Raw genomic sequence first — 26,168 nt, 5'->3', positions numbered from 1 at the left:
TTTTGTAATTTGTTTATGTTTTTTTTTTTTGGTGCTAGATTAATACTCCTTACTACATAACATTTAGAAACCAGATCATAGCTACACTCCCATTTATTCATTATGTATCATTCAATTATCGGTGGTGTACAAGAAGTATACAAATAATCTACATTACTAGATATGCACTGCATATAAATAGATAACGTACTTTTACAATGACTACAACAATTCCGTAGCCCATATATAATTTTTAATCCAAACAATACATTCAACACAAGTTTAATTTAATTCAAGATCAATATTAGACTCCTTCAAAAAAAAAAAAAGATCAATATTAGACTTGCAATAAGTTAGGCAACCAACAACAATAATAACAACATCAACAAGTAATTTCAACTTGGATCCACCTTTTATTTAGAGGACAATCCAAATTTGTAAGTTTTACTAGGGTTACAGTGGAAGTATCTGTCCCCTCCAAACCCAAACTTGGTCTGATAACCAGGATACTTGAGATGTTTAAATCTGACTGCTTTAATTAGATATAACCCTTGATCACTTCCTAGTTTTGGTATATCCCATTGACGATAAAATCCTCTAGATGATTTCGATGTGATGTGTATTTCACCATCTTCCCTGATCATCTTCTTCGCATTTTGTAAGAAACCACTTATCAGCTTTTGATGCATACTGCAAAGCATTCAAAAAATTCGTTCTAAGATGCAAATTAAGATGCCCTATTAATCGATTATACAGTATATCATCATTGGCGGATCTATGAAGGGGCCTGGGTGGCACCGGCCCCCCCAAATTTTTTATTTTTTATTTTTTTATTTAAGTAAATATATAAATTTATAGGTTAAATACAATTTTTATGCAATAAATAGCATTAAATTAGCTTTGTTATAGTGGTAATGCATTGAGTTTGGACAGATCTTGAGAACAAATAGTATAGGGTTGCAAACTAGTCTTATGAATTATGATGGTAATAAGGCGGTCTTAAACAAATTGTTTTTAACATAATTATTATTCTTTCAAGTTCTTCAAATTAATTAATTCTTTACTCTATTTTTTTCATATAACAAAATTAAATTTTATCACCCCAAGTTGACCCACTTTAAGGGTCTTTGTTTTTTCTATATTTCACTCTTAAAAAAAAAAATTAAATAGAGAAACCCACAAACACTGCTTTATATATAGGATATTCAAATAATTTTATGGTACGGATAGAATATGATAGAGAAAAAGCTTATGCTCACCGTAGTTGTACATCACCTTTACCAAATTTCCCAGCATGTGGAAAATTGAAAATCACACGATCGAACATCATGCTACCAACGAAGGGATGATTCACCATTTTCGTGGCGTCAACACCATGAAGGACCACACCACCTCTAGTCTCCAACTCGGCCTTATTGTTGGGGAACTTGCGGTAGTTTTTGATCAAAAAGTCTGCAAATCCAATACTTTCACAACATTATATTGTTACAAAGATGCACATTTTTTTTTTGCAATCTAGCCACAAACTCGATCTTATAACATTGTGTTAACAATTAAAAGCTCAAAAAAAAAACATAGTTGAACAAGCTAATTAAGTTCGCTTACCTCTAAGGTCAAGAGAAGTTGCAATAATGTTACAAGCCGATGTACCAAAAGCAACAGCCAAACTCGCGGAGAAAGAGAAGTCGCCTTCGCCAACAAGTAACACCCTCTGATTACTAGTGTACGGCCCTATTTTACTAACAAGTATTTCACTTGAAACATTAGATGATACATAATTTACCGCAGTTGTAACATTTTTTTCTAACACTAATTCCGCTATAACTGGATTATCATCACCGTAGTCTACGACTGATTCTTCGTTACTTTCACTGATCAGATCGAACACAATGTGGGGAGCTGGTGAAGAATCCAAGTTGTTGTCATCATCATTGTTATTCCATGGAATACCGGTACTCAAATCGGAAACCGGCTGAAAATGATGATCGGATATGTTGATGTAGTAGTGGCTTTCTAGCTGATTATACTCATCAACGTAATATGTTTGGTTAACATTGGATTGAAGATCTTTTCTTTGTGTTTCATTTCTTGATTTTGCGCAAATCCAACTCCATAAGTTGGATAATATTTGACCCATTTTTTGGACTATAATACTGTATGACTAAAATCTATCTATATTATGAACTTTCATAAATAGAGTGTATAGACGTATAGTAAATTAAAAGAGCTTAATCCATCAATTGGATATAATAAATTGGATTATAATTAAATAATCTGCATTCATGGTAAGTTGACGACTTCATTGACTTCATTTGAATTCTGATTGGCACGTACCTAGCTAAATTACCCACTCCATACTCCAATAGGTTAAGAGAATTTTTTAATTTAAGTCATAAAGTGAACAATAAAAGCTTGCTACTACTAGGCACTAGCCAAGTAATACTCCTAAACTTCTAGGAAAGCTTCAAGAGACTTCATGTATAGTACTAATGTACTATACGAGTATACGTTACTGACTAATTAATAGGTACGGAATACCTATTAAAAAATTGCCAACAACTTTTACTTCCTTAATAATAGTTATAGATAGATTAGCATTCCACTCATCTATCATGATGTTTGTTTAATTTGATTCAATTCCTTTTCATCTTTATTAAAGTTACACTCCCTCCATCCCATATACTTCGTATAATAGTTGACACATTTGAGTATTTCTCACTATTTATATATTAAGCTTGACTATAGTATACTCCTCCGTTTGTTTGTTTTTTTTTTTTTCTTTTTTTTCAGAGTTGTAACAGTTTGGCTTTTACACAATTTACTTGTTTCACTTTGACTAGCTTTATTGATTTATGCTTAAGGGCATGTTCACATTTACTTAATTTCAATTTAGTTCAACTCTAATCAGTTCAGTTCAACTCCAATCAGTCCAGTTCAGTTTAGCTCCTAATTTCCCTCTCTCATAAAATACTCATTTCAGCTCAGTTCAGTTCAGTTCAGCTCCGATCAGCTCCAATCAGTTCAGTTCAGCTCCAATCAGTTTAGTTCAACTCAGTTCAGTAAATGTGAACATAACCTAAGTAAAAAATATAGTCGTGTGGGATCGATCTTGTTAGATTCGTATCGATTTATGCAATATTAATTAATATCAAATGTTTATAATTTTCACATATAGGTAATTAAATATATAAACGATTGAAAACATGCATTGGCAAGCGTGAAAAGAAAAGTGTTGCAACTATAAAAAGACAGAGGAAGTATAGGTTAGAAATTAAGTAGTAATATATCACTTTGTTTATTTGTTTTTGTTTTGTTTTCGTTTGTTTGTATGTTTTTCCTTTGTTGTGTGCTTTGTTTTCTTTTGGTTTTTTCCCTCTCTTTCACCAAAAAAAAAAAGTAAGTAGTAATATATTAACAATAAATTAAATCATGAAATATAAAACTTGATGGAATATTATAGTAGAAAATAAATTATAAGTATTCTTCAAAAAAAAGAATAATAATAAATTAAAAGTATAGTGGCCTGATAGTGCTGGTAGTCTGGTACCATGTGAAATCCAAAAAGAATTTGGGTATAAAATTAAAAAGCCCAAAGTATAATGATATATATCTAATGGAAAATTCCTAAAATTAAAGCTATATTTTTATACTGTAATATAGAATGCAATAATATCATTAAAGAATGGAAGGATTGTAATTAAATTTCAAAGAATGGTGATGAAAGACGACTAAGGGCCTGTTCTCATTGACTGAAATGAGCTGAATTGAACTGAACTAAATATTATATAAGAGAAGGAAATTAGGAGCTGATGAATTGAATTATTAGAGCCGAACTAAAAATAATCGTATGAGAACAGACCCATACCCGCCCCGTTCCTTTTTACTTCTTATTGCCCTCGGCCTTGTTTATGTGATCAAGTTAGAAAAAATCAATAGTTAAATTCATTTACATATATATTCATTCCTGTCAAAAAAAAAAAAAAAAACACATGTCTATTCATTATCATGTGATCTATTAATCAAATTAGAATATATTAAATATTAATTACCTTGGAAAAATTGTTAAGAAAAATACGACCTTTCACCGATATTCCAAAAAATATAACAATCTTTTGATTAACCCAGAATAAAATGACCTTTGTTTCAAAAAAAAAAAAAAAAAGAATAAAACGACCTTTGACATGTATCTTTTCAAAATAAAACATGATCGATTGGTAACTTGTTTAATAATGACACGTGTCGTAATGTGATTGGTGTTTATTTTTACATTTTTACAAAATTGATTTTAATTAAAAAAAAAAATTAACCACCCTTCCATCAGCCTAGTAAGGGCATTTGATGAATTTTTTAAAAGCCCTGTAGTATTTGGTGAATTTGTGAAAACTTCATTTCATTTGATGAATTTTTTAAAAACTCAGTGTCCATGGCACACATTTGGTGAAATTGCCTTTTTTCAATTAATTTTTTTTTAATAATTAAAATTATTTTTTTAAGGAAAAATATTAAAATCAAAGAAAAATCTAAGATAACCTATAAAACAGTTTATCGATTTTTTCATGATATATGAGTGTCAAAGGTCGTTTTATTTTGGGATAATCATAAGATCATTTTATTTTTGGAAGATCGATGACAAGTCGTATTATTTTTGGCAATTTTTCCTAATAACCATTGGAATTTTGATAATCAACTTGTTCTATACAAAATATATTGTACTTATAAAACTGAAAGTCTCAGATATGTGCTATAAAAATCGTTATAAAAATTACTTCATACTCTGGTTAAAAAAAATGTAAGGAAATTCCCGGTCAAAAAACATAAATTAAAGGAAAAAGAAAAATGGAAGAGGTAAAAACTGCAAATGTTATTAATCAAGTTTAAAAGCTAATTAAAGTGAAGAAATAACCCCTTCAAAAAAAAAAAAAAAAAGTGAAGAAATAAAATATGAGAATAACTTTTAAAAAAGAAAGTTAAAGTATGTGCATGATAATGGAACCAATTAGTCTTCCTTGGTGGCTTAGGAACGAAGTATACCCATTAGGACAACATACTCTTAATTTTGGGAAATCTATTTGATGATATCCGAAAGTTATGTGTGGAATTTAGTTCTTTCTCCATTTCTCATGTTAAACGAGCAGCTAATACTGTGGCTCATTGGGTTGCACGATGGGACACGAGTGTTAATAGGGAGCGTATTTGTATGAACTCTTTCCCCCAAAGTTTATTAATTTTGGTGAATCTTGATTTATGTTAATCTAATTGCTCGTTTTGCCTCAAAAAAAATATCGGGGCGGAGGGGAGTATTATTAATTAAATCACCTTGATTGCAATATACGAATTGTAAAATTAGATCGAATTGAAAATTTTATTAAGAAAATATGTACTCGGTCGGTATTACAAGGGTTACTTAATTAATGTTATAGGGGTTACTAATACTTTAAATGGTCACATCGTGTGGCCGACCGCACACAAGACGAGTGGATTTTATTATTACTTATACTTAATCATGTTATTTTCATAATTATAACATGATTGATGATTGGCTTAGATGGTTAAATTACCATCTTTCTTGTAAGAGATTGGTTGTTTGAATCTCCTTATCCTGTTTTAGCCCTTAGGGTTACATATAAGAAGCTAATTTTGCCATGCATTCCTAATTTTTATTTTTGAATGGTTATATAATTCCTATTGATATCAAATTAAAAAAGTATTAAATTCTTATTTATAGTGCTAAGGGCAATATTTAATATTAGCCATAAAATTATTATCAATTATTATCAAAACTAGGTTAGAACCCGTGCGATGCACGATTTGTGTAAAATCTATTTTTAAGTTGTACATTTCAAAAATAAATCGCTATTATACATGGATATAATAATATAATTACGTACATTTTGTAATTTTAAATTTTTTTATTTTCATCAAAATTATGATATAGTATATGCTCAACGTCGCCTATCTCATAGTTCAATGTAGGAGGTCATAGGTCATTTATTAGTGTGATATTTAAATGTGTTTCAATTTTCTACAATAAAGTAATAGGTTTTAGTTGTAATGTAGAAATTTCTAATATTTAAATTTCAAAAATGTTAAATATAATAGCTCTACTATAAAAATGACATTATCATTGTATTTAGACGGGAAATTTTTTATTAAAAAACGACACGTGTACAGTGATGACGTCAGCATATTTTGTTTTAATACGAAGTAAGGGCCTGTTCTCATTGACTGAACTCAGCTGAACTGAACTGAACTGATCTGAACTCAGCCGAACTGAACTGAACTGAACTCAGCTGAACTGAACTGAACTGAATATTTTATAAGAGAAGGAAATTAGGAACTGAACTAAACTGAATTGAGCTGAACTGAACTCAGCTGAACTAAAGTGAACTGAACTCAGCTGAACTGAACTAAATTTCAACGAGAACAGGCCCTAATAGTTAATAGAAGAGATTGAACTATTGATAATAATTTTCTCTACAAATGCCGTGATCCTAATCTTTAAGACAATCCATTTCTTCAACGCATTACCAAACTCCCAAATAAAACACCCGCCACAAGCCACGTAATTCAAACCTGTTAACACCATAATACCCTCAACAAATCCCTTTATTCCACCTTTACCACCCATTTAATCACTGTCTATAAACCCTGTACAAGAGGACAAAACCGTCTTTTCACCCGCCACTTCTCAAAATATCTCTCAACCTCTCACACATCATCACTGATCTCTCCTTCACGGCTCCTTTTGTTTCTTACTGTTGAAAGTTTTCTCTCTCCTCAAATTTCTCCGGCAACAATGGCGGCCATTCTCGGAAATCTAGTTTTACCTGTCGACCTAAATTTGCCGGCGAAGGTCATCTCCGATCACCGGAAAAAGCTCCGATTACTCCCGTACGACGTCGTGTTGAGCTTAGGCTTGCCGAAGAGAGAGAAGGAGTTCCAGATATGGGGAGAGTTTTCGACACTTGGAAGGGTGAGTTTCTCGAGGAAGTCGAACGCTGTAGAATATTCTAGCGACGAAGAGAACGGAAATGGCGGCGGAGAAGGTGGAAATGGCGGCGGTAATGGCGGCGATGATGAAGAATTGTTTGATTGGGAGATGCAGATGAGGAGGAGAGTGAAGGAGCTTGAGGAGATGAGAGAGTTGGAGAAGATGGCGGAGGAGTTGCAAGGGAAGATTGATGCTGAAGGTAGTGAAGGTGATGGTGTTGATGAAACTGAGGAGGAGAAGAAGATGAGAGTTCGGAAAGAGCTCGAAAAGGTTTGTGATCTGTTCGCCTTTTGATTTTGATTTTGATTTGATGAATTATTTGTTAATTGAATGATTTTTAATGATATATGTTGTTTTGATGATGAATTTTTAGAAATATTTAAATGCCTAGTTGTGTTTTTTATTTGATTATTTAATTTTTGATGTTGTGTTGTGGTTTTGTTTGGAGATCAATTGACTGAGGAAGTTTAGTTAGTAATTCAGATTCAAGCAATTTTTGTTTTATGAGTGAGGTTGCGAACTATGCGTAATTGTAGATGTAGAGGTAATGAAGATGGTGCCCAATTCAAATTATCGGGTGCAGGTAGGAATGTAGGGTGAGAAAATAGGGGGGCGGATATTTGGTTATTGAAGTATTGATAAAATGAATTTGATACAACAAGAGGTATAGACTTTGTTGGTGGTTAGATCAAGGGGCTCAAGGCTGTAGTAGAGGTTTTGACAAGTAGAAATGGAGAATAACCGACAAAGATGGAGGGAGTAGAGCATGCAATTCAGGAGCAGACGAGAAGTATCGGGTAAAGCCAAGGGTAGCAAAGGCACCCATTGCTTCTGAGTTTGGTAAAGATGGTGGTATTTTGAAGCATATGAGTAAGGCGATTTGTTTTGGAGAATGGGCTTAGGAGGAGGTTAATAAGGTAGACAATGGAAGTAAAGTCAAGAGTCCAATGAGTAGTTGGCAGTTTAGCATAACGCTTTTGAGTTTGGTATAGATGGTTGTGTTTTGAAGCATATGTGTAAGGCGACTTGTTATGGATAGTGGGCTTAGGAGGCGGTTAATAAGGCAGACAATGGTTAATAAGGCAGACAATGGTAGTTCAATGAGTAGTTGGCGGTTTAGCATGAAACAAATAGTAATTAAGTGTATAAGTTGGTGTGTTAGATGTGAAGTGCTATGGAAGAGACAATAGCAGGTTTGTTTAAGATATTCACTTCCATTGCTGGAGTAAATTTGGATAAAGGGAGAATTGAAGAATACTTTATGAAGGGTGTGGAAATGGAGATATGTTTTTTAGATGTTAGGATTATTTTAAGCGCCTAACCCAAATATACTTAGACCTTGTTCTCTTCACCCAAATATACTTAGACCTTGTTCTTTTCATGGGCGCTATGCACTTAAGTTAATTATTGAATATTATTTGAATAAGGTGAAGAGAACTGGGCCTTACTTAAATGATCCACATTCTACCATCTTGAGGATATTAAGTCCAAAGGAGCACTCAATTTAAGCAAAGATGATAGAAAGAGTTGGTATCTTATTATTTTTGCAAGAATTAAAATGAGTGATGATATAGATTGTAGCACGATAGTCATAGAATGGATGGCACATCACCTTTTCAAGTATTAAAATCTGCTATTGTGCCACCTTATCGAATCTCACCATCAAAAATGAACTCTTCCACTTAGCTGATAATATAGGAGCTCAACTAAAATTTCCAACATCACATTGATGATCTCATTGTATCTGGAATCAATCAATCAGTCAAAGCCTTAATCCCATAAGTGGGGTCGGCTACATGAACCAAAAGTGATTATTCCGTGTAGTCATCGACAAAAATCTTCATCCTCCATCCCTTACGATCCAATGTCTTATCCTCATGCAAATCCATATACTTCATTTCCTTCATAACTCCTTCCGACCAAGTCATTTTCGGTCTCCCTCTCCCTCGTTTAACCCTTCCTTGGCCTCACTCTTTCACTCTTCGTACCGGTGCACTCTCAGGTCTCCGTCTTACATGTCCAAACCAACGTAGGCAATATTCCCTAAGATATATGATTTGCATAATCAAAGGTAATATTCTCCTAGGAAGATATTTACATTGTCAAAGTTATGATTTGTGCCAAGTATAATTTGAGAAGATAGTATCAAGAAATATTCTTGACATTTATTCCCATACTTGTTTCTTGATGCTGTTGCTGGGTCACTCTTGATTCTTATAATTTGGTTTCTCTTATCTGCAGACAAAGTAGGATAGTGGAAAGCTATACAATTTTGAAGTAATTTAGGCTGCGATTGCTATTGCTTTTTCTGAGTGTTGCATGATATCATGTAATTAATGGCTCGTAGGCTCGTAGAGATGATGGTTGAATGCTAAATAAGCTCACTGTTCTGTTTTGAATACTTTAGTCCTAGGAGCATAGGCACTGGCATATGCTCTGTTATGCACTGTCCAGTCGTTACTCGAGCCTTCTGACTTTCTGAGTCATCGGAATAGTATAATAACAAATTTTAATTGCTTGAAGTTAGCTGCTACATTTGTCTGAAAATGTTTAGCCACTGCTTCCTATAGTATCATCCATTCCTCTGTGTTGCATACTTTCAGAAAAAGTTTTCAGGAATCAGGATATCTTTTTTGGGAATGCCTTTTCCATGTCTTCAAACTGGTTAGGTTGAGGGTTAGGACTTGTGCTGCTGGTCTGCCGCCTATGGACATCCTCAAGCCTTTAGTGGATATGTGATTGTTTCAAATAAGTGATTTGAGCAGTTAGGTGAAGGACTGAAGCACAAAATTGTCATCTAGAACTTGCTTATCTAGCTAGATGATGAAGAGTTGATGACTAGATTTTTCTACTAAAATTGTTTCTTAATGCAGAGAGTATATTTTATTTGTTGGGTCTATGTAAGGCATGAAGATTGATGGCTTTTGTTTGGTTTATTGTTTCCCTCTTTATGCTATTAAATTTGCTTTTTCAATGAAGCTAATTCATCAGTTCTTCTCTCTTGATGATACTGTAGGTGGCAAAGGAACAAGCTGAACAAAGAGCAACTGCTAAATTGATGTTTGAGCTGGGTCAGAAGGCTTATGGTAGGGGCATGTATAAACGAGCTATTGAGTTTTTAGAAGCTGCATTGACAATCATTCCCAGACCTACGCTTTTTGGTGGCGAGGTCGGTTTGGCTGCTAGCACATGATGAAATATGGCTGCTCTCTTGTTATAGTTGGTGAATGTAATTGTGGTTGGCCTAATATCATTCTCTTTTTATGGTTTTCAGATACAAATATGGCTTGCTATGGCATATGAGGCCAACAACCGGCATGCAGATTGCATTGATCTGTATCAGCAATTAGAAAAAAAGCATCCCAGTGTCAGCATTCGCCGACAAGCTGCAGAACTTCGTTACATCTTGCAAGCACCGAAAATAAAGATAACCCAAGAAGAGATGGTAACAATCCCGTTGATTGGTAATAGTTATGACAGGTGATTCTCAGGACTTACATCTCCACCTCATTTATCTTAAGAGTTCATGTTATGGGTTAAGGGCACTTTCACCACTTGCTATGAATGTAACTGTATCCAGCGTCACTGAAGCTAAAGAGAGATTAACAGTTTATCACAAGAGAATATACACTAGGTATAACATATATTAGAGATTTCTCCTCTATTCTAGGTATAAACCACGATTTTTTTATAATTTTTTTTTATTATTTATATATCGATGGCAAGAAAATTACTTCAGTGTGCACCACATTACATATCCAAGAGTAGACACTAGTTTTGAGTCTTAGTTTCACACGACTACACTTGATTATAAATGAAGCTTTTGGTCTAGCCATTAAACCCATTGGGGCTTAGACAGACCATGACTGGTATACTCTACATGAATTTACTATATGAACCTGCTGTGTGGACCGCACCTACTCTTAAGACTATGGAAAAATCACTAGACCCTCACAAGAATTTGTGGAGAAGTCACCAAAATAGCATAACAGAAGACTTCTTGGATCATGTAGAGTGTCACCAAGAGAGAATTCTCGTCTTGGATCAAAGATAATGCTTAGGGACTATGCCAAAATTACTTAATGCTTCCTAAGTTCTTTTATTTATAAAGGTCTATAAAAGCCTATTTTAACTATGTATTGATGAAAGTATTGCTTATAAAATCTGATCCAATATATCTACAAAAGCTGTAATTAAGCTTACACATTTATGCTTAATTTGTTGATAGTCTTTAGGTGTATCTCAGTTGTACCATTTTTTTGAAGCTCACTGCTGCATTTTTGTTCGCTTTATCTATGAGTGGTATTTCTTTCTGCAGATTGGCGCTTGAATCCTTGCTAACACCTGAATACTTCTATTGTCTCTTGCAGCTATGCGTCGACTTGGACCGATAAAAGCAAGGACAAGGAACAATTCATTGGTTCTTCAACTACGAGTGCATTCCCCTCATCCAGAGATTATATTGGGGACTTCCTAAAGTGGAAACCTCCTGTTAACTTGCAGGATAATCGCATTTTCTGGGCTGCAGTAACTTTATGGTTTGGTTTGGTTGGAGCTGCACTTTTACTTCAGAGATGATCAATCATATATATACATATACACCCTCCCTTATTCCTATATATAAGTAGAATCCATTCAATTCTTGATTCCTAAGGTTTTCAACATGTTGAATATGTAAATATATATATATGTGGCAATGTGCATGTTTATTGTGAACTATATATGTTAGAGCAGAATCGGCATTGTATTCTTTCTGCAATTGGGGCTAACATGCGGTCAGCCTTCTACATCTACTAGTTCTTCTGTTTCATCGCATGAAATTTTTCTTGTTTCCTCTGTCTAATTTATCTTGGACTTGGCTTATTCTTGGAGAATGGAAACGCATAGGGAGATCTACATGCTACAGTTTCGGTGTATTGGATATGGTCTGGTTGTCCTTCTAGCTCCATATTTCCCTTCCCATTTGCTTGGTGTTCAAAATTATTTCATAGGTGAGTTGCAATGGTCATCTTAGATGTTTGGCAGGCTATAAAATGGGATAACCGGATAAGTGGTACCGCTTCCATCCTTAGAAATCATGAAGTAGGTTAAATATTTGCATTTTTACTTTAGTCATCCTAAAATAATATGCCAGATTCGAAATTTCAGCTCTATTTCATAGAATTATCTTCAAAGTTTCAATGTGTCGAAAAAAAAAAAGTTGCTTCAAAGTTTTAACAAAATTTTAGATAAAGCCGTCTTATCATTATAAGACTATCTAATAGGCGGGTTAGGCTAAGGAAAGAGTAAAAACTGGGATAGGATCATAAAGTTATAATGATTTGCAAAAGTGGTCTTATGAATTATTGAATTGTATTGTTTTATATACTTCGTATATATGATTTTTTACTAAACGAAATATCATTTAACTCTGCTATCTTAAATTTCTTCCTTTAAATGAGGAATACCAAAGTTTCTTATAAGTTATAACTAGTTGTGTTTAGTTGTAACATCACATTATTTTGCTCATCTTTCAATGTATATTAATAGAGTTGCAAACAAATCGAGTCACGATAAGGTATTAGCGTGTTCGAGTTAAGTCTGGTAAGGAATGATGGTGTTGGAGCATGCTTGAGAGTCAAGACCATACAAGGTTTTAATTTTTCCTCTTTGAGCTTGATTTGTTTTGTAAACTATTTGAGTTTTAATAAATTATACTCCATAACAAAAGATGATCCGTGTGCTTTGTGTGCGGCTAACCATACCATATTACCATATTTTTTTTGACCACTTGTTTAAGTACAAAGTAGGGCCTGTTCTCATACGTTTATTTTTAGTTCAGTTCAGCTCAGCTCAGCTCTGTTCAGTTCAGCTCCTAATTTTCTTCTCTCATAAAATATTTATTTCAGTTCAGCTCAGTTCAGTCAATGTGAACAGACCCGTAATCACTAAAAGTCTGTAACAATGATCAAATAACCCAACCTCAATATGATTGGCGCCGCATAAAAGAATTTGTGAAACTTATTTATATATCTCAAATTTAATTTCTTCAAAAATCAAAATCAAAATCAAAATCAAAATTTATAAATATCCTTATACCTTCATAAATCATAATATAATGCCCCGTCAAAAAAAAAAAAAAAAAAAAATCATAATATAATGGACAGGACTAAACTACACTCATGCACTCACACTAACTGGGCCTCGAAACATTTTGACAAAAGCCCAACCACAAACCCAAAACCCCATCTCCTCATTTCCCTTCACTCACTCCATAAAACCAGAAACCCTAATCCCTCTTCTCTGGCCTCCACACTTCCCCTCCCCCAAAAACCCTACTCTCTCACAGAGAAAACCTAAATCAAAATCCACCATGACAACCCGATTGAAGAAGAACAGGAAGAAGAGAGGCCATGTCTCCGCCGGTCACGGTCGTATCGGAAAACACCGCAAGCATCCCGGAGGTCGCGGTAACGCCGGAGGTATGCACCACCATCGTATCCTCTTCGACAAATACCATCCTGGGTATTTCGGTAAAGTTGGTATGCGTTACTTTCACAAGCTTCGCAACAGGTTTCATTGCCCCATTGTTAACCTCGACAAGCTCTGGTCTATGGTTCCTGAAGATGTGAAGGAGAAGGCCTCCAAAGAGGGGATAGCGCCTGTGATTGATGTTACTCAATTTGGGTATTTTAAGGTTCTGGGTAAGGGTGTTTTGCCTGCTAATCAAGCTGTTGTTGTTAAGTCTAAGTTGATTTCTAAGATTGCTGAGAAGAAGATTAAGGAGAATGGTGGTGCTGTTCTTCTTACTGCTTAGGAGAAAAGAGAAGGTGTTTTTTTGTTTTTGTTTTCTGGGAAACCTTTTTAGTATTGAGATAATTATTAATCGTGTTTTTGGATTTTGTTATGATCAGATTTTGGGTCTTGTTAAATGGTTGTTATTATCGTATTACTGCTATTGTTTCTGTGTTTTCCGATTTTGGTTTTGAGCGTTGCTTTTCTGTGTTTTACTGCTTTTTTATGATTCACTGTCTGTTTTTTGTTATTGATTGTTAAGGAGATGTATGTTCTGATAATTTTTAGTGTTATGGATTCGGTGATTTTTGTGATTTTGTGGCCTATGAATGCTTTTAAATGAGATTATGGAACTTGTGAAAGTTTGTGTGTTGGTTTTCATTACAATTCAAGAGAAATGTTGTGTTATGCTTGCATTTGTGGTAAATTGAGGGCTTAGTAGTGACTTGGGAAGTGTTTGATGATGAAGAATATAAGAGGGTTTAGTATGATGGACACTCGACTTGCGTTCAGGTTTTAGTATGAATTAGCATGCTTGCATTTGGGTTTGGTTTGTTTTGTTGATCTTGCTTTTGGGTTTGATTTAATTTGTAAAGCTTTCATTCAAGTTTAATTTGGGGTTAAGCGAGGTTGCATTCAGGTTTGGTATGATGTAGCAAGTTTGCATTTGTGTTTGGTATGATTTAGCAGCCACCATTCGGGCTTGGTATGATTTAGCAAGCTTGCAATATGAATATTTTTTTCAACTATCCCAGTCTAGGTTGTAATTGTTCATATTTGCAGATTGTAGGAAAGTAGGATACTGAGGTTTTAAGCAGCATTTTGGTGATATACTGTGATTGAGTTCAATAGACTGTTCAATTTTTATGGAGCATTTTGCTGTTAGTTATTGTGATAATGAAATATGTTGGTTCAATTGGCCATGTTGCTGGTGATTGGTGTGATAGGTAGTAAATTTTCAGATGGACCTTTTTGAGGTGTGGGTGATTAGCTTATGGTTTAATGTGTTTGGTTATGGGTCCTGGTTGAGGCTGTTGAGGAATAATGTGTGGCATTGTGGCTTGATGTTTGTTGATTAAGTAAACGGCTGGTCTTTGGGAATTGGAAGACCTTGGGGAAAGCTATTGTCTTGGGATACAAAGGTTTATCTCTGTATATGTGAAGTTAGTTATTAACCTTGAGTTGTTGAGTTTGTGAAATTATCTTCTGAGAGGTGTAAGGCTTATTCATCTTGATGTGTTGCGAATTGTGATACTTGAGTCTGACTAAGGGTGATGGGAAGCACTGATACAGGTGAACGGTAGTTGTTAGAAAGTAGAGTATAATTTGTTCTGCTGAGGAAAAGAGGTTTTATTTGTCTTGAGGATATGCTTTGATCACGTGGTTTATATCTTTTGTCAACTTGCCTACATCCTGGATTAATTTTGTTCATAAGAGCAGCTAGTGTTGATTTTCTTTGGATTTGTAAACTTGGCAGGATTATTTTCAGATTTTTCTGTTGAATACATTCTGTTCCGAGAGAAGGATTATGGTCCTTGTTTGGGTTATGTGTTGTGCTAGCAGTTTGAGAGAGTGAATTGTGGTTAATCAATGGGTGCTTAAGAGAAGATTTTTAATGTGGATCTATGTACTGTGCTTACATTGTTAGTAGCCCTGGCTGCTACTAGTTTTGTTGTGTTGTATCTATTGAAATTAATATTTGTTGTTTGCTAGACATGTTCTGAATATGATTGTGTCTAGGGTTCATATTTGCTAGAAGAATTTTGAACAGCTTTGAGCATTATGATTCTTGATTTTATTTCGGTAAATGAGGGATATGTTTTTGGTAATGTTGGGAGCATATTCAAGCCCATTATACACCATGCTGATTTTTTTATTTGAGAATTGGGTGTAGTAGTGTTGGGAGTATATTCAGCTTGGCTTGTGATTTATGTTTGTTTGGGTATGTTTTTTCATCCATATCAAGGCGTCTTGAAGGTGTGGTGGTATCATTGAGTCTGACTAAAGAAGGAACTAAAGAAGGAATTTTGTGCTCTTCATTAATTTATAAATCCTGCTTAGTTTTAGTCTCTGCATTTACTTGGAGTTTCTCTTCGTGGAGTAGTAGTGACTGCTGAGTAGAGGTGACCCAATCTGAACTGACCTGAACAAAACCCGATTCACATTTCAACTTTTTAGAGACTGTAATTTAGCATGACTCATTTGAAATATCCCTGATGCTACTCACCAAACCCAGAGTCCCAGACTTATTTACCAGAATTGACCCCTCTTCTGGAGGGCCAAAATTTAGGTCCAACAGTGCACTTGATGAGCACTGTTGAAAAATTTTGGTCTTTGTTTTGCATCACTGATTCACTGTGACATGTCAAACTGTGTTTGTGTTGTGTCTATGAATTCTCTTTTTTCTGCTATGATACACTCTGATGTCTGAAGCATTGTAATAACATTTGCATTGAGCCATAGTATTAGTAAATACTTAATGAGGGTACCAAAGAGATGTTTTGTTGGAACCATTTGTTGCAAGTCATTATTACTATATGTTTCCTCGAATGCTATGAATCTTTAATGTGATGATGTTTTACAGAGGGTTATTGGTGTTGAAAACATGTTCAGGTGATCATAGCGTTGCCACCCAATGAAAACATGCTCAGGCTAGTTTCAGCCATTTCACCAATGTATCCCTCTGAGTTAATCTTTTTTCCAATCGATTTTACTGTATAACTTTGAACAAAGTAACACTTAATCTCATATCCATTGGTATTATTAATAGAAGTATGCTTTGTGCACAAAATGGTAATTACTGGATATGACGGGTGTTGTTATTACATAATACCCCTTTTGGTGCTTGCGTGAAACATGTAGGTTGATAAATTTAGTTTCCTTGATTAGAATCCATACATGAGATGATAATGGTTAGCTAATTGTCAAATTAGCTTGATATGCCACATAAGTTTCTAAGCTAATTGTCATATTAGCTCCAATGGCTAGCTACTAGCTTACTATTTAAATGGATCACACCTCCTTAATTTATTTATGTTGATAAATTTCATTTTATTTATTCTAATGTGTTTTATTTAAGCAAGTTTTTTCCAAACAAATTAGCTTAACAAAGCTAATTTGCATTTTCTTGCTCCAATGGTTAAGCTAGAAGCTAGGGATTATTTAATATTGCAAGTAAGTCCCTAGCTACAACCATTGGAGTTGCTCTTACAAGCTTTTCAAGCAAAAGCCTCACAAAATTGACGAGTTAGATCTTGAGAAGAAGCTATTTTCTCCTCCCACAAGGCCACAATGCCCCAACTTTTTCTATGCAACAATTTCTCTAAGTCTTGAATTGTCATCTCTCAGCATCTTGCGTTTTTCTTCTTCTATTGATTCTCCCCACTTCTTTATTCTCTCTCCAGCAATGGAAGCCTGCATATAATTACATAAATATGATAGAAGTTTTGAATACTAAACTTGTATAGCGAGGCAGCGAGCCAACTTAAAGCATCCTTATGGAGGATGAATTAGTGAGGTCTATAATTGGTTTACCTCTCTATCCCAGTTGGTTTTGTAGACTATCAAAAATAGGATAATTGTCTGTGCACATGTACCAGCGAGCATCCCAAACCATATTCCCTACAACATTTGTAACGATAAAAATCATCAAAATGAGCAAATACTCCCTCCGTCCCCTTTTGATAGTCCTTTATGGGCAAATTTTAGTCCCAAAATGTTCACCCCATTTGCTTTTTCCAACAATCATTAATATTAATTTTTTACCAAGATTCCCTCCAATTTGCAACAATACTTGTGCAAATTTAAATTTCCCATGTAAATTTTGTTTTCCCATGTACTTTTATTACTTTCTCTCTCTACTTTTTTTGCATACCCAATGTCAATTTACTTTTTCAATGTAATTTTACTATTTTTATTTATGTTTATTAATTCCCGTAAAAAATGCGCATAGGGGACTATCAAAAGGGGATGGAGGGAGTAAAAAAGAAAACCTTCGGTATATTCATCTCTAGGTGTACATACTCTCGAGTACATGTAAAAAAGAATGTTAAAAAATTTGGTGTGTTAAAGTCACATACCTTGACACCTAAACCAACAACATATCCCAATGTGAGGCCCAAGGGGATTCCTAATATGTAGTAACATGCAATGTTAATGTATGCAACCAAAGCTTGCCATCCTGCTCCAATTGCCACACCTGGTGAAACCCCATAAAGAGAACAAACATTAAATCATCTCTAATCAACAATAAACTCAACTCGGGTTGATAAGTATAGATAAGTTTAATTTTGTAAAATCGGGCGAAAATATAAGGGCTCATCTATTTACCTGAGAGAACAGGCTGAAAATTGTTGATAATGATACTAATTGCGAGAATTGGGGTTAGCTCAGTCACAAGCTCTTGTACCTCATTGCTACTGGAAAATACTGCTGGATAGTCTTTTCGAAATATAATTAGCACTGTCGCCATGATCAAACCGAACAGGAATGATGTTAATACAGAAACCAAAACTGAGAACTTTGCCATTCTGGGACGTGCTGCTCCGAGTTCATTTGATACCCTTACACTTCACAATTCAGAAACATGTATGCATTAATTACTTAAATTCATTCCCATTACTTCTATGCATAATTAGCTACCATATAAGTTACTAGTTCTATGAATTTGTCAGGACGAAGATGTGTATGTAATAAGGACTATAAACACAAACCTTACGGCTGCATTGAATCCCAAAGCCACCATCATTGTCCACCCTAGTATGTTCATGCTGCGATTAAGCTCACAAGATTAGTTTTAATTAATGCAATTATTGATGAATTTGGAAATAGATTAGCATTAGCTATTCGTCTTACCATACAGATAAAGCACCTACTGAAACCTCTGCATTCTCTAAATACCCAGCGAACAAAATGAGAGCCATAAAATACCACGTTTCTAAGCTGTGCAGATTAGCAATTAGATTAAAATGTAATAACAAAAAGAATAATGATATTTAGTTCAATTTGTATCCATGACACTGATTAACCAATTAAGCTAGTTGACATCCACGAAAAATATTTGGATAAGAATATAAGATTGTGTGCATTGTGGAGTTGAGGGCCGTAGCCTTACCATAACATCACTGCGGAGGCAACAGACAACCTAACGAAGCCCCATAGGTCATTAAAAGCCTTCCATGAAAAACCACTCCAAGCCTCTCCACACCTCCCACTGAAAATGTACGCAAGCTCGGCCAAGACTATGAACCACCATGAAGAGTCTAACACAGCGGCCCCACCAGGGAGGCCCCACCCGAGCTTTATTACAAGCAGCCATGAGAAAAAGGAATGTAGGAGCAAGGCTACACCTGTGATCGCTGCCATGGTCATCACCTTACGTTGTGCTTGTAGGAACTTTATGATTGGGAATACTGTCGCGTATGCAAATAGCTGTGGGATCATCCATGTTGCTACCTTACCTGCTCAAATGGCGGATTCAGAAATTTTTATTACCACATCTTGAGATTTTTGACCCTTTAAGTATATAGTGTTATTTTAAAACAATCCAAATTATCTTGTACTAGTACACAAAACACAGTGATAATGTAATATATGCCTACGTTTCTTTTATGCACATGTAATGCTATTACTAGTATCTTATAATCGTTTGTGCACTAGCACACTAGGTTGCATGAAAACGAATATAGATAGGTACGAGCACTAGGACATAGGTACGAACATATAATATGGACATGAAAACAGAATAAAGTACAGGACATGATTTTTAAACTATACCCCATTTACCAAATAGATGGAGCAAAATTTACCTGCAGCCTTTGAAATAGCAGGAGTTTCTCCGATGAGGAGCAAAAGCGGGGTGGCGAAGATGTAGAGGGGGCTGAGTATGAGGGCTGTAGAGAAGAGGATCACCCAAGACCTTTGCAAGTAAACTCCAAGCATGTTGAGCTGTTTTGCCCCAAATGCTTGCCCACATAATGTCTCTAAAGCACTTCCCATTCCCAGCTTCATTATATTGTTGCAACAAAAAATATTAATACCAAGTATAACGATGAAGAGTTGAAATGATGATTAAGGAAGCAATACAAAATCGAAAAAACTTTGCAATTGGAAGATTTATGGTAGGCAACATTTTATCATACGTTAAAAGAGTAACAAGGTTAGGTAAGCTATGTTAGAAAATGAAATATCTTACTAGCCTTATATTTTTACTTGTTGGGTTAGTGTGGCCCAAATGTCATAAGCCCCACTTATGTCTCAATGTTTTGAGATTGTTCAAGCATGTGGAGAAATTGGCGAAAAATAGTGGGAGATGCTAAAATTTAAAGAGTGACTATGCATATGTGTAGATGTTTTCACACACTTCTTTTCACCTATATACGTCTTCTTTAATTATGTGATGTTGGACATAAATACACCCACATGCAGATTCTCAATATTCCTTCAAGGCTCTTACCCTCCCATGTATGTTACTGAGTGTTCCCTTCTATAGTCCTATTTATATTTGGTTTAGAGGAATTCACTTAGAATGGTTGTAGATTGTTATTTCGGTTTCATTTTGGATATGTTACCTCTCGATAAAATCATGATCGGAGATTTCTACTAGACCTGATCAAGGATAGCCAGGCCCACTGGCCTGACCTGGCCTGATTTGAGCGGGTTAAACGGATCGGGCTCGACCCGGCTTGGAATTTTTTTTGAACGGGTTTGAGAATGCGGTTGCATTATTAGTTGATTTTATTGGCCCGGTCCGAAAAGTCCGTACGGCCCGACCATTTGGGCGGGTTTTGGCACAAAATTTCCCACCCGAAAACTTGGCCCAACTCGGCCCGATGATCAAGTTGTTTTTTCATCCTCGGGCCTGCCCGAACTCGGCTTGGCCTGTCTAATGATCACCTCTGATTTCTACCTACATACTATCCACGCACATAATTCACTATTCCCTCAACTTAAAACTTCCACTCAATCCCTTGTCAACCAAGCTAAGTAACAAGCAAACACTCATCCTTGGGCTTGCCCGAACTCGGCCTGGCCTGCCTAATGATCACCTCTAATTTCTACCTACACACTATCCACGCACATAATTCACTATTCCCTCAACTCAAAACTTCCACTCAATCCCTTGTCAACCAAGCTAAGTAACAAGCAAACACTCTCATTTCGCAATTTGTAAGTAAAATTATATACACCCGAATGTAAAATGTATCCAAATTAAAAGTATATTCTGCTCATTTATAAATCTTAAAATGAGCCAAATAAAAAATAATAAAAATTAGCAAAAAAACTACTACGTGCATGCACCTACCTCGAGATGCACATGGATGTACAAAAGAGACCAATTTGGATTAGTCATTTTTTTTTGTTCCGACCCCTCCTAAATAAACACTTCAGGCCCTTAAAATAAGTGTAAGCGAGAAGCGACGTAAAAGAGAGAGACACAAGATGAGGTTATTTGTCATTATTAATCAAGTCTGTGCTTTCCAACTTGATCTATTCCTTTCATGCTTTTTTTTTTTGGTGAAGTTTCATGCTCTTGTTTAGTGGTGGAGAAATTGTATGAATCATAAGACACGGAATATATGTAGATTTAAATATATCTAATCAATTTCTTCCAAAAAATAAATAAATAAATTAGTCAATTGTAGAAACAAAATAATAAAAAAATAAAATAAAAAATCATGTTTGCTATCATCATTACAATATCCAGTAATTCTTACTAATTTGATCAAATTAGTAATGTGAACGTGCAAGTTTTAATTGCCCATGATTACGAGTCTACACTCTACAACCATTACTTAATTGTGAGACGCCACTCTACAACCATTACTTAATTGTGAGACGCAGCTATATTATGATGGTGTACAGATACAATTAATATCATTAATTAGTCTTAAATTTTAATAACACAAACAATTTCTACACACATTAGCTTTAAATTTCAATAACACAAACAATCCCACCCCAAGTGCCCAACATATATAGATGGAGTATGTAAATATATATGATTACCATTATGTTATTCCCTAGATATATAATCGTCTTTTCAAATGCCAATGAAGGGGAACATGCGTCTTTTCATGTATTAGTTCAGGTGTACATGTGTAATTTCCTCATCAAACAGTAAAAGCAAGTTGCAAACAGTAATAACAAGTTACAAACAGTAATTGGACACCTCACCAAAAGTACTGAACAAATGACCACGATTTTTCAATATATTTATAGAAATGCCACCGGATTAACAAAATTTTGTTTATCTAGCAGATAAACTTGTATTTGTCGATATTGGTTTGCTCAAAATTATTAACAACTCATTGATGATATTTTGATGGTCTATATGCATAAATTTAACATTAAAGTCTTCTCTAAATAACAAAGATTAAGAGCTTGGTGTACAATAAAGGCCTTTTCTGATTTATTGAACTGAACTGAACTGAATACTTTATGAGAGGAGAAAATTAGGAACTGAATTAAACCGAACTGAAAATAAGCCGAAAAAAACAAACCCTATCAAATAATAGTAAATTAGTAACTCATCAGAAAAAAAAAACTTTTAAAAAATTAAAGTGTAGAAGGGTTGTTGCTTGTTAGGGATATGATATCTTAGATTTTAGAAAAAATAATAATTAAATACTATGGGATATTGTTTATGATATCTTAGATACGAAGTATCATATTCCTAATATGATAAAGGAGTTATTACATACCAGTACACCAAAGGAGAAGCCAGCGATAACCGAGTTCTCGACCGAAAAGGCGGCGAGGTCGAGAGTGTTAAGTTGGCCGGTGACGGTGATGGAGATCGCACCAAGGGAATACTGGCAGGTACGCATAAAAGTAGATGGTGCTGCAAGATACATGGTCTTCTTCAACTCCTTACAAAACACATCAAAAAAGATTTTTGGACTTTTGATTGGTGGAATATCCTCTTCTTCATAATGATCACCTATAACTCGGTCGTTATCGGTGGCGGCAGTGGCGGCGGCGGAGGAAGATAATAGGGGCTGATGATTGCCACTATTATTATCCATGATTGCTCAAGATGCCGAGGATGTAGGTTTGGTGTGTGGTCGAAAAGAAAATAAAAAGGACTTGTGAGACGTCAAGTACTAATTATTCAAATATTGTGCTGTATGAAAATGTGGAATTAGATGCTATGTCACTTTATTGTCTACTCTATTAGGATTGTACAGTAATTAAATTAGTGTCCAAAACATTGCTGTCCAATTATATTTGTCCAATGAATTATTAATGCGTTGATTGCGACATAATTGTGATAACTGACAATTTTAATTGTATTTGTCCATTTTACTATTTTAAATCGGATTTTATCTAATTTGTTATGTACAGTATCATGTATGGTACTCTTATAGAGTTTGTTTTGAGTCACTGATTTTAATTATTTTATATAGAAAAAAATCACACAAACCAGTACTAGAGAAAAAAGAATATAATCCCTCCGTCCCTAAATTACATTCCTATTTCTAGCATTTATTCCTCACATAATAGAGAGAAGTAGAAATGTAATTTAGGGACGAAGGGAGTACATAAATTTAATATATGGAGTATTCAGAGTATGAAGCGTCTTTTGCTACTTGCTTATTTCTTCGGACACGGAGTTTTAAGAGAAATAATAGAAATTATAATTTAAAAATGGAAGTGGGATTGGTTGAAAAACTTTTTAAAAAATAAAAATAAAAAGTGAAAAAAGGCAAAAGTGGATATAAGTACGGAGGAGAGAGTATATAAAAAAAATATTAAAATATATTATGAGGGAACCACAAGTGGGGAGAAAAATAGTAAAAATATCAAAGCAAGTGATATAATAAGGCCGCTAAAAGAAAGTAGAGCTAGTAATAAAATACGGAATGAATATATGATTATATAATTTCCCTTCAAAGGAAAGTCAAGATTTCTAACAATAAATTTTTATTTTATTTTCAGCCTTTCAGGATAAGTGTATGTTCTGAGGAAATCTCCACCTAGAAGTTACATTTATTGAGGATTGATCACCACTAGACTTTGTACTACTTAGAGCAACTCCACTAACAAGCTAATATATATGCAAATTAGCTTATTATACCACATAAGATTTTAAGCTAATCTCTTTTGTATTTGGTTTGTGTTCAATGGTTCAACAATAGCTTGTGATTGAAATGATCCTTAATTTCTTAATTAGCTCAATTTTATTAAAATGTAATATTTTTTTGATATAATTAGCAAGTTTTTTCTCAAACAAATTGGCTTAATAAAGTTAATTTTATTTTTAGCTTCAATGCTCAAACTACCAACTAGTAGCTACTAGCTAGCTATGTTAACAAAGTTATTTTATGCTTTGTAACATTTTTCGAATTTAATTTTTAGCCTAGAAACTTGCCATAAATAGCCAGAATGAAACAAGAAACATAACAAGTTTAACAACCATTCAAAGACCTTAAACCAAAATTTTATCTATGTTGGAAACATTCATAAGCATTATACTAACACTAACCAAGAACCAATAGGAATTGCCTGATTCGAGTACCATGCATTATGTAAAGTAATTAATTTAGTTACTTTATTGATTTGTTTTTATTCTAACAGCATGATGATTTAAATATAAAGCATGATAATCAAGCAGATAAATCGCATGCAACATGGATGTTCTGCTATCGACTTTCTTTAATTTCTAGAGTTCCTACAATTCCCTGCATATGTGCTTAGCAATCACATTTTCTCTGATTATCTATGACTATTTAAGATTTGACCAGATGAAGTAATCCCATTGTCCCTTATTTTTTTGCCCCATTGTAAGTATATGAGTCAAACTTTTAAAACTTTAACCGTAAATACTTGTAATTAATCTATAACTGTTATATGTTTACGGGAAACCTTGTTAGAAATGTTTCATTGTATATTTTATAAATATCAAGTTTTTATAATTTTTACTTGTTTAAAAATGGAGATATATATGTTTGAACACGCATCTTAGCTTAGAGACCGTAAAAAGTCAAATGGGATAGAAAATAAGGGATTGAGGGAATAGTTCTTACAGATTTTATTTATTATGTGATCTCATGGCTCTAATGTAAGCCTAAGTTCGTTGTATAAAACAAAATAACAAAAGGATCGGAGTAGTATAAAATATAACGACGAATTGACGACCTACTATCAAGAAATCAAACTAACCTAAAGCTTGGATGTGTGGCCGTGTGGGAGAAGGTTCGTTATTGTTAATGTTAGGAATCCTCTTTTATTTAGGAAATTAACCCTAACAACTTTTTCTGATGAAAATCCCAAAGCTAAAAGATAGATTTTGTATATATCATATATTCATATATATATATCCTCAACAGAATTATTTAATTCAATTATCTATCTCTAATAATATTGTATCACTTTCTTAACCTATCTATATCTTATACGAGGTACATCCATTGTACGATTAGGGAATTAACAGGATATCCTAATAATTTTACAACTCCCACTAGATATATAATATACACTTACACAGAGAATCATTATTGTTACGCTCAACAAAACAGTAGCATGAAAAACGGATGGTGTTTACCATTGACCATAGAGTCGAGCAATGGTTTGTTGTCAGAAAATCGAGCCCAAGAGCACATAATACTAATACATGTATATTGTGTTGCTTTGGGGTTAATGACTAAAGATTGGCTGATTGGCAGCGCAATATTGTGGATGAAGGATATTGTTGTTAATAAATGTGGCTTCTTCCATCATCTAGAGTTACATCGTCTGACCAAGGATCGGCGACCACTGCAGCATGCGGGTTGAATCAACATCAGGACCAATATCATCCGAGAACCCGATCCCAAATGTAAAGTAGCTAGGAATTGCACCGAATGTACGATTTGCTTGGAAGGATGGGATAAAGATATACCCAAAGAGCAAAGTATCCGGGTTTTAAAGACATGTGGTCATAAATTTCACAAGGATTGCTGGGTTTCTTGGTGTAAAGCGGCCATCAAAATCTCATGTCCTAATTGTCGTGCGGAGGTGCGTCAATCTGACATAACCCGTCTTTTGATTTAGGATTAATTAGTGATAGTCATGTATTCCGATCCCTCTAACCGGGTTATCAAGACGTGTATTAAGACGAATGTATCGTCTTTTTTATATGCCAAAAAATTCTAAAAACTTGATATTAATAAATTATTTATTATGTTCAGGAAAAGGTTGCTTTGGATCACGTTCGTGTTTCAAAGAGATTTTTATATATCGGGTGTACTGAGTAATTTCAATTTAGTTCTACATGTTTCTATTAGATCCCGCGACTTATTTTTAGATATTATAATAAGATAATATTTGTTGCAGATTTGAAATATATGTAGTATTTTGTATTTATCATACTAGGTTTTCTAATCTTCTACTATTGATCAATGGAGTTTTCTCGAAATTTGACAAAATATATTTCATACCGTCT

The 26,168-nt window shown here is 34.4% G+C and overlaps 3 protein-coding genes and 1 pseudogene across 3 annotated transcripts; 2 read left to right on the top strand and 2 right to left on the bottom strand.

The window, feature by feature from the left end:
- Nucleotides 1–92: 92 nt before the first annotated feature.
- On the bottom strand, nt 93–2,116 carry LOC145600764 (uncharacterized protein At4g26485 pseudogene; annotated as a pseudogene).
- A 4,502-nt stretch (nt 2,117–6,618) lies between these two features.
- On the top strand, nt 6,619–11,725 carry LOC145601484 (uncharacterized). The gene is made up of 4 exons (XM_081657505.1): nt 6,619–7,240; nt 9,987–10,139; nt 10,245–10,450; nt 11,341–11,725. The coding sequence occupies exons 1-4, from the start codon at nt 6,776–6,778 to the stop codon at nt 11,546–11,548; spliced, it is 1,032 nt and encodes a 343-aa protein (XP_081513631.1). The 5' UTR covers nt 6,619–6,775; the 3' UTR covers nt 11,549–11,725.
- Nucleotides 11,726–13,248: 1,523 nt separating this feature from the next.
- On the top strand, nt 13,249–13,923 carry LOC145602379 (large ribosomal subunit protein uL15x-like). The gene has a single exon (XM_081658573.1). The coding sequence runs from the start codon at nt 13,323–13,325 to the stop codon at nt 13,764–13,766; it is 444 nt and encodes a 147-aa protein (XP_081514699.1). The 5' UTR covers nt 13,249–13,322; the 3' UTR covers nt 13,767–13,923.
- A 2,560-nt stretch (nt 13,924–16,483) lies between these two features.
- LOC145600218 (protein DETOXIFICATION 29-like) lies at nt 16,484–22,886 on the bottom strand. The gene is made up of 9 exons (XM_081656121.1): nt 22,447–22,886; nt 19,552–19,747; nt 18,858–19,203; nt 18,599–18,685; nt 18,457–18,513; nt 18,074–18,312; nt 17,824–17,942; nt 17,279–17,365; nt 16,484–17,158 (listed from the first exon to the last, which is right to left on the bottom strand). The coding sequence occupies exons 1-9, from the start codon at nt 22,768–22,770 to the stop codon at nt 17,051–17,053; spliced, it is 1,563 nt and encodes a 520-aa protein (XP_081512247.1). The 5' UTR covers nt 22,771–22,886; the 3' UTR covers nt 16,484–17,050.
- Between the last annotated feature and the right edge of the window lie 3,282 nt (nt 22,887–26,168).

This window comes from Chenopodium album, chromosome 21 (genome assembly GCF_948465745.1).
Source record: "Chenopodium album chromosome 21, dcCheAlbu1.1, whole genome shotgun sequence".
Taxonomy (NCBI): domain Eukaryota; kingdom Viridiplantae; phylum Streptophyta; class Magnoliopsida; order Caryophyllales; family Amaranthaceae; genus Chenopodium; species Chenopodium album.
This window is presented reverse-complemented; position numbering and strand designations above follow the sequence as displayed.

What these genes read in the sequence shown, in the direction of transcription:
- LOC145601484 (XM_081657505.1), top strand. Translation starts at nt 6,776, where the DNA reads ATGGCGGCCATTCTCGGAAATCTAGTTTTACCTGTCGACCTAAATTTG. An exon ending in CTACGCTTTTTGGTGGCGAG is followed by an intron (nt 10,140 to 10,244) that starts GTCGGTTTGGCT and finishes TATGGTTTTCAG; the next exon opens with ATACAAATATGGCTTGCTAT. An exon ending in ATTGGTAATAGTTATGACAG is followed by an intron (nt 10,451 to 11,340) that starts GTGATTCTCAGG and finishes TGTCTCTTGCAG; the next exon opens with CTATGCGTCGACTTGGACCG.
- LOC145602379 (XM_081658573.1), top strand. Translation starts at nt 13,323, where the DNA reads ATGACAACCCGATTGAAGAAGAACAGGAAGAAGAGAGGCCATGTCTCC.
- LOC145600218 (XM_081656121.1), bottom strand. Translation starts at nt 22,770, where the DNA reads ATGGATAATAATAGTGGCAATCATCAGCCCCTATTATCTTCCTCCGCC. An exon ending in TTGTTGGTTTAGGTGTCAAG is followed by an intron (nt 17,366 to 17,823) that starts GTATGTGACTTT and finishes CAAATGTTGTAG; the next exon opens with GGAATATGGTTTGGGATGCT. An exon ending in AAACCAACTGGGATAGAGAG is followed by an intron (nt 17,159 to 17,278) that starts GTAAACCAATTA and finishes AATTATATGCAG; the next exon opens with GCTTCCATTGCTGGAGAGAG.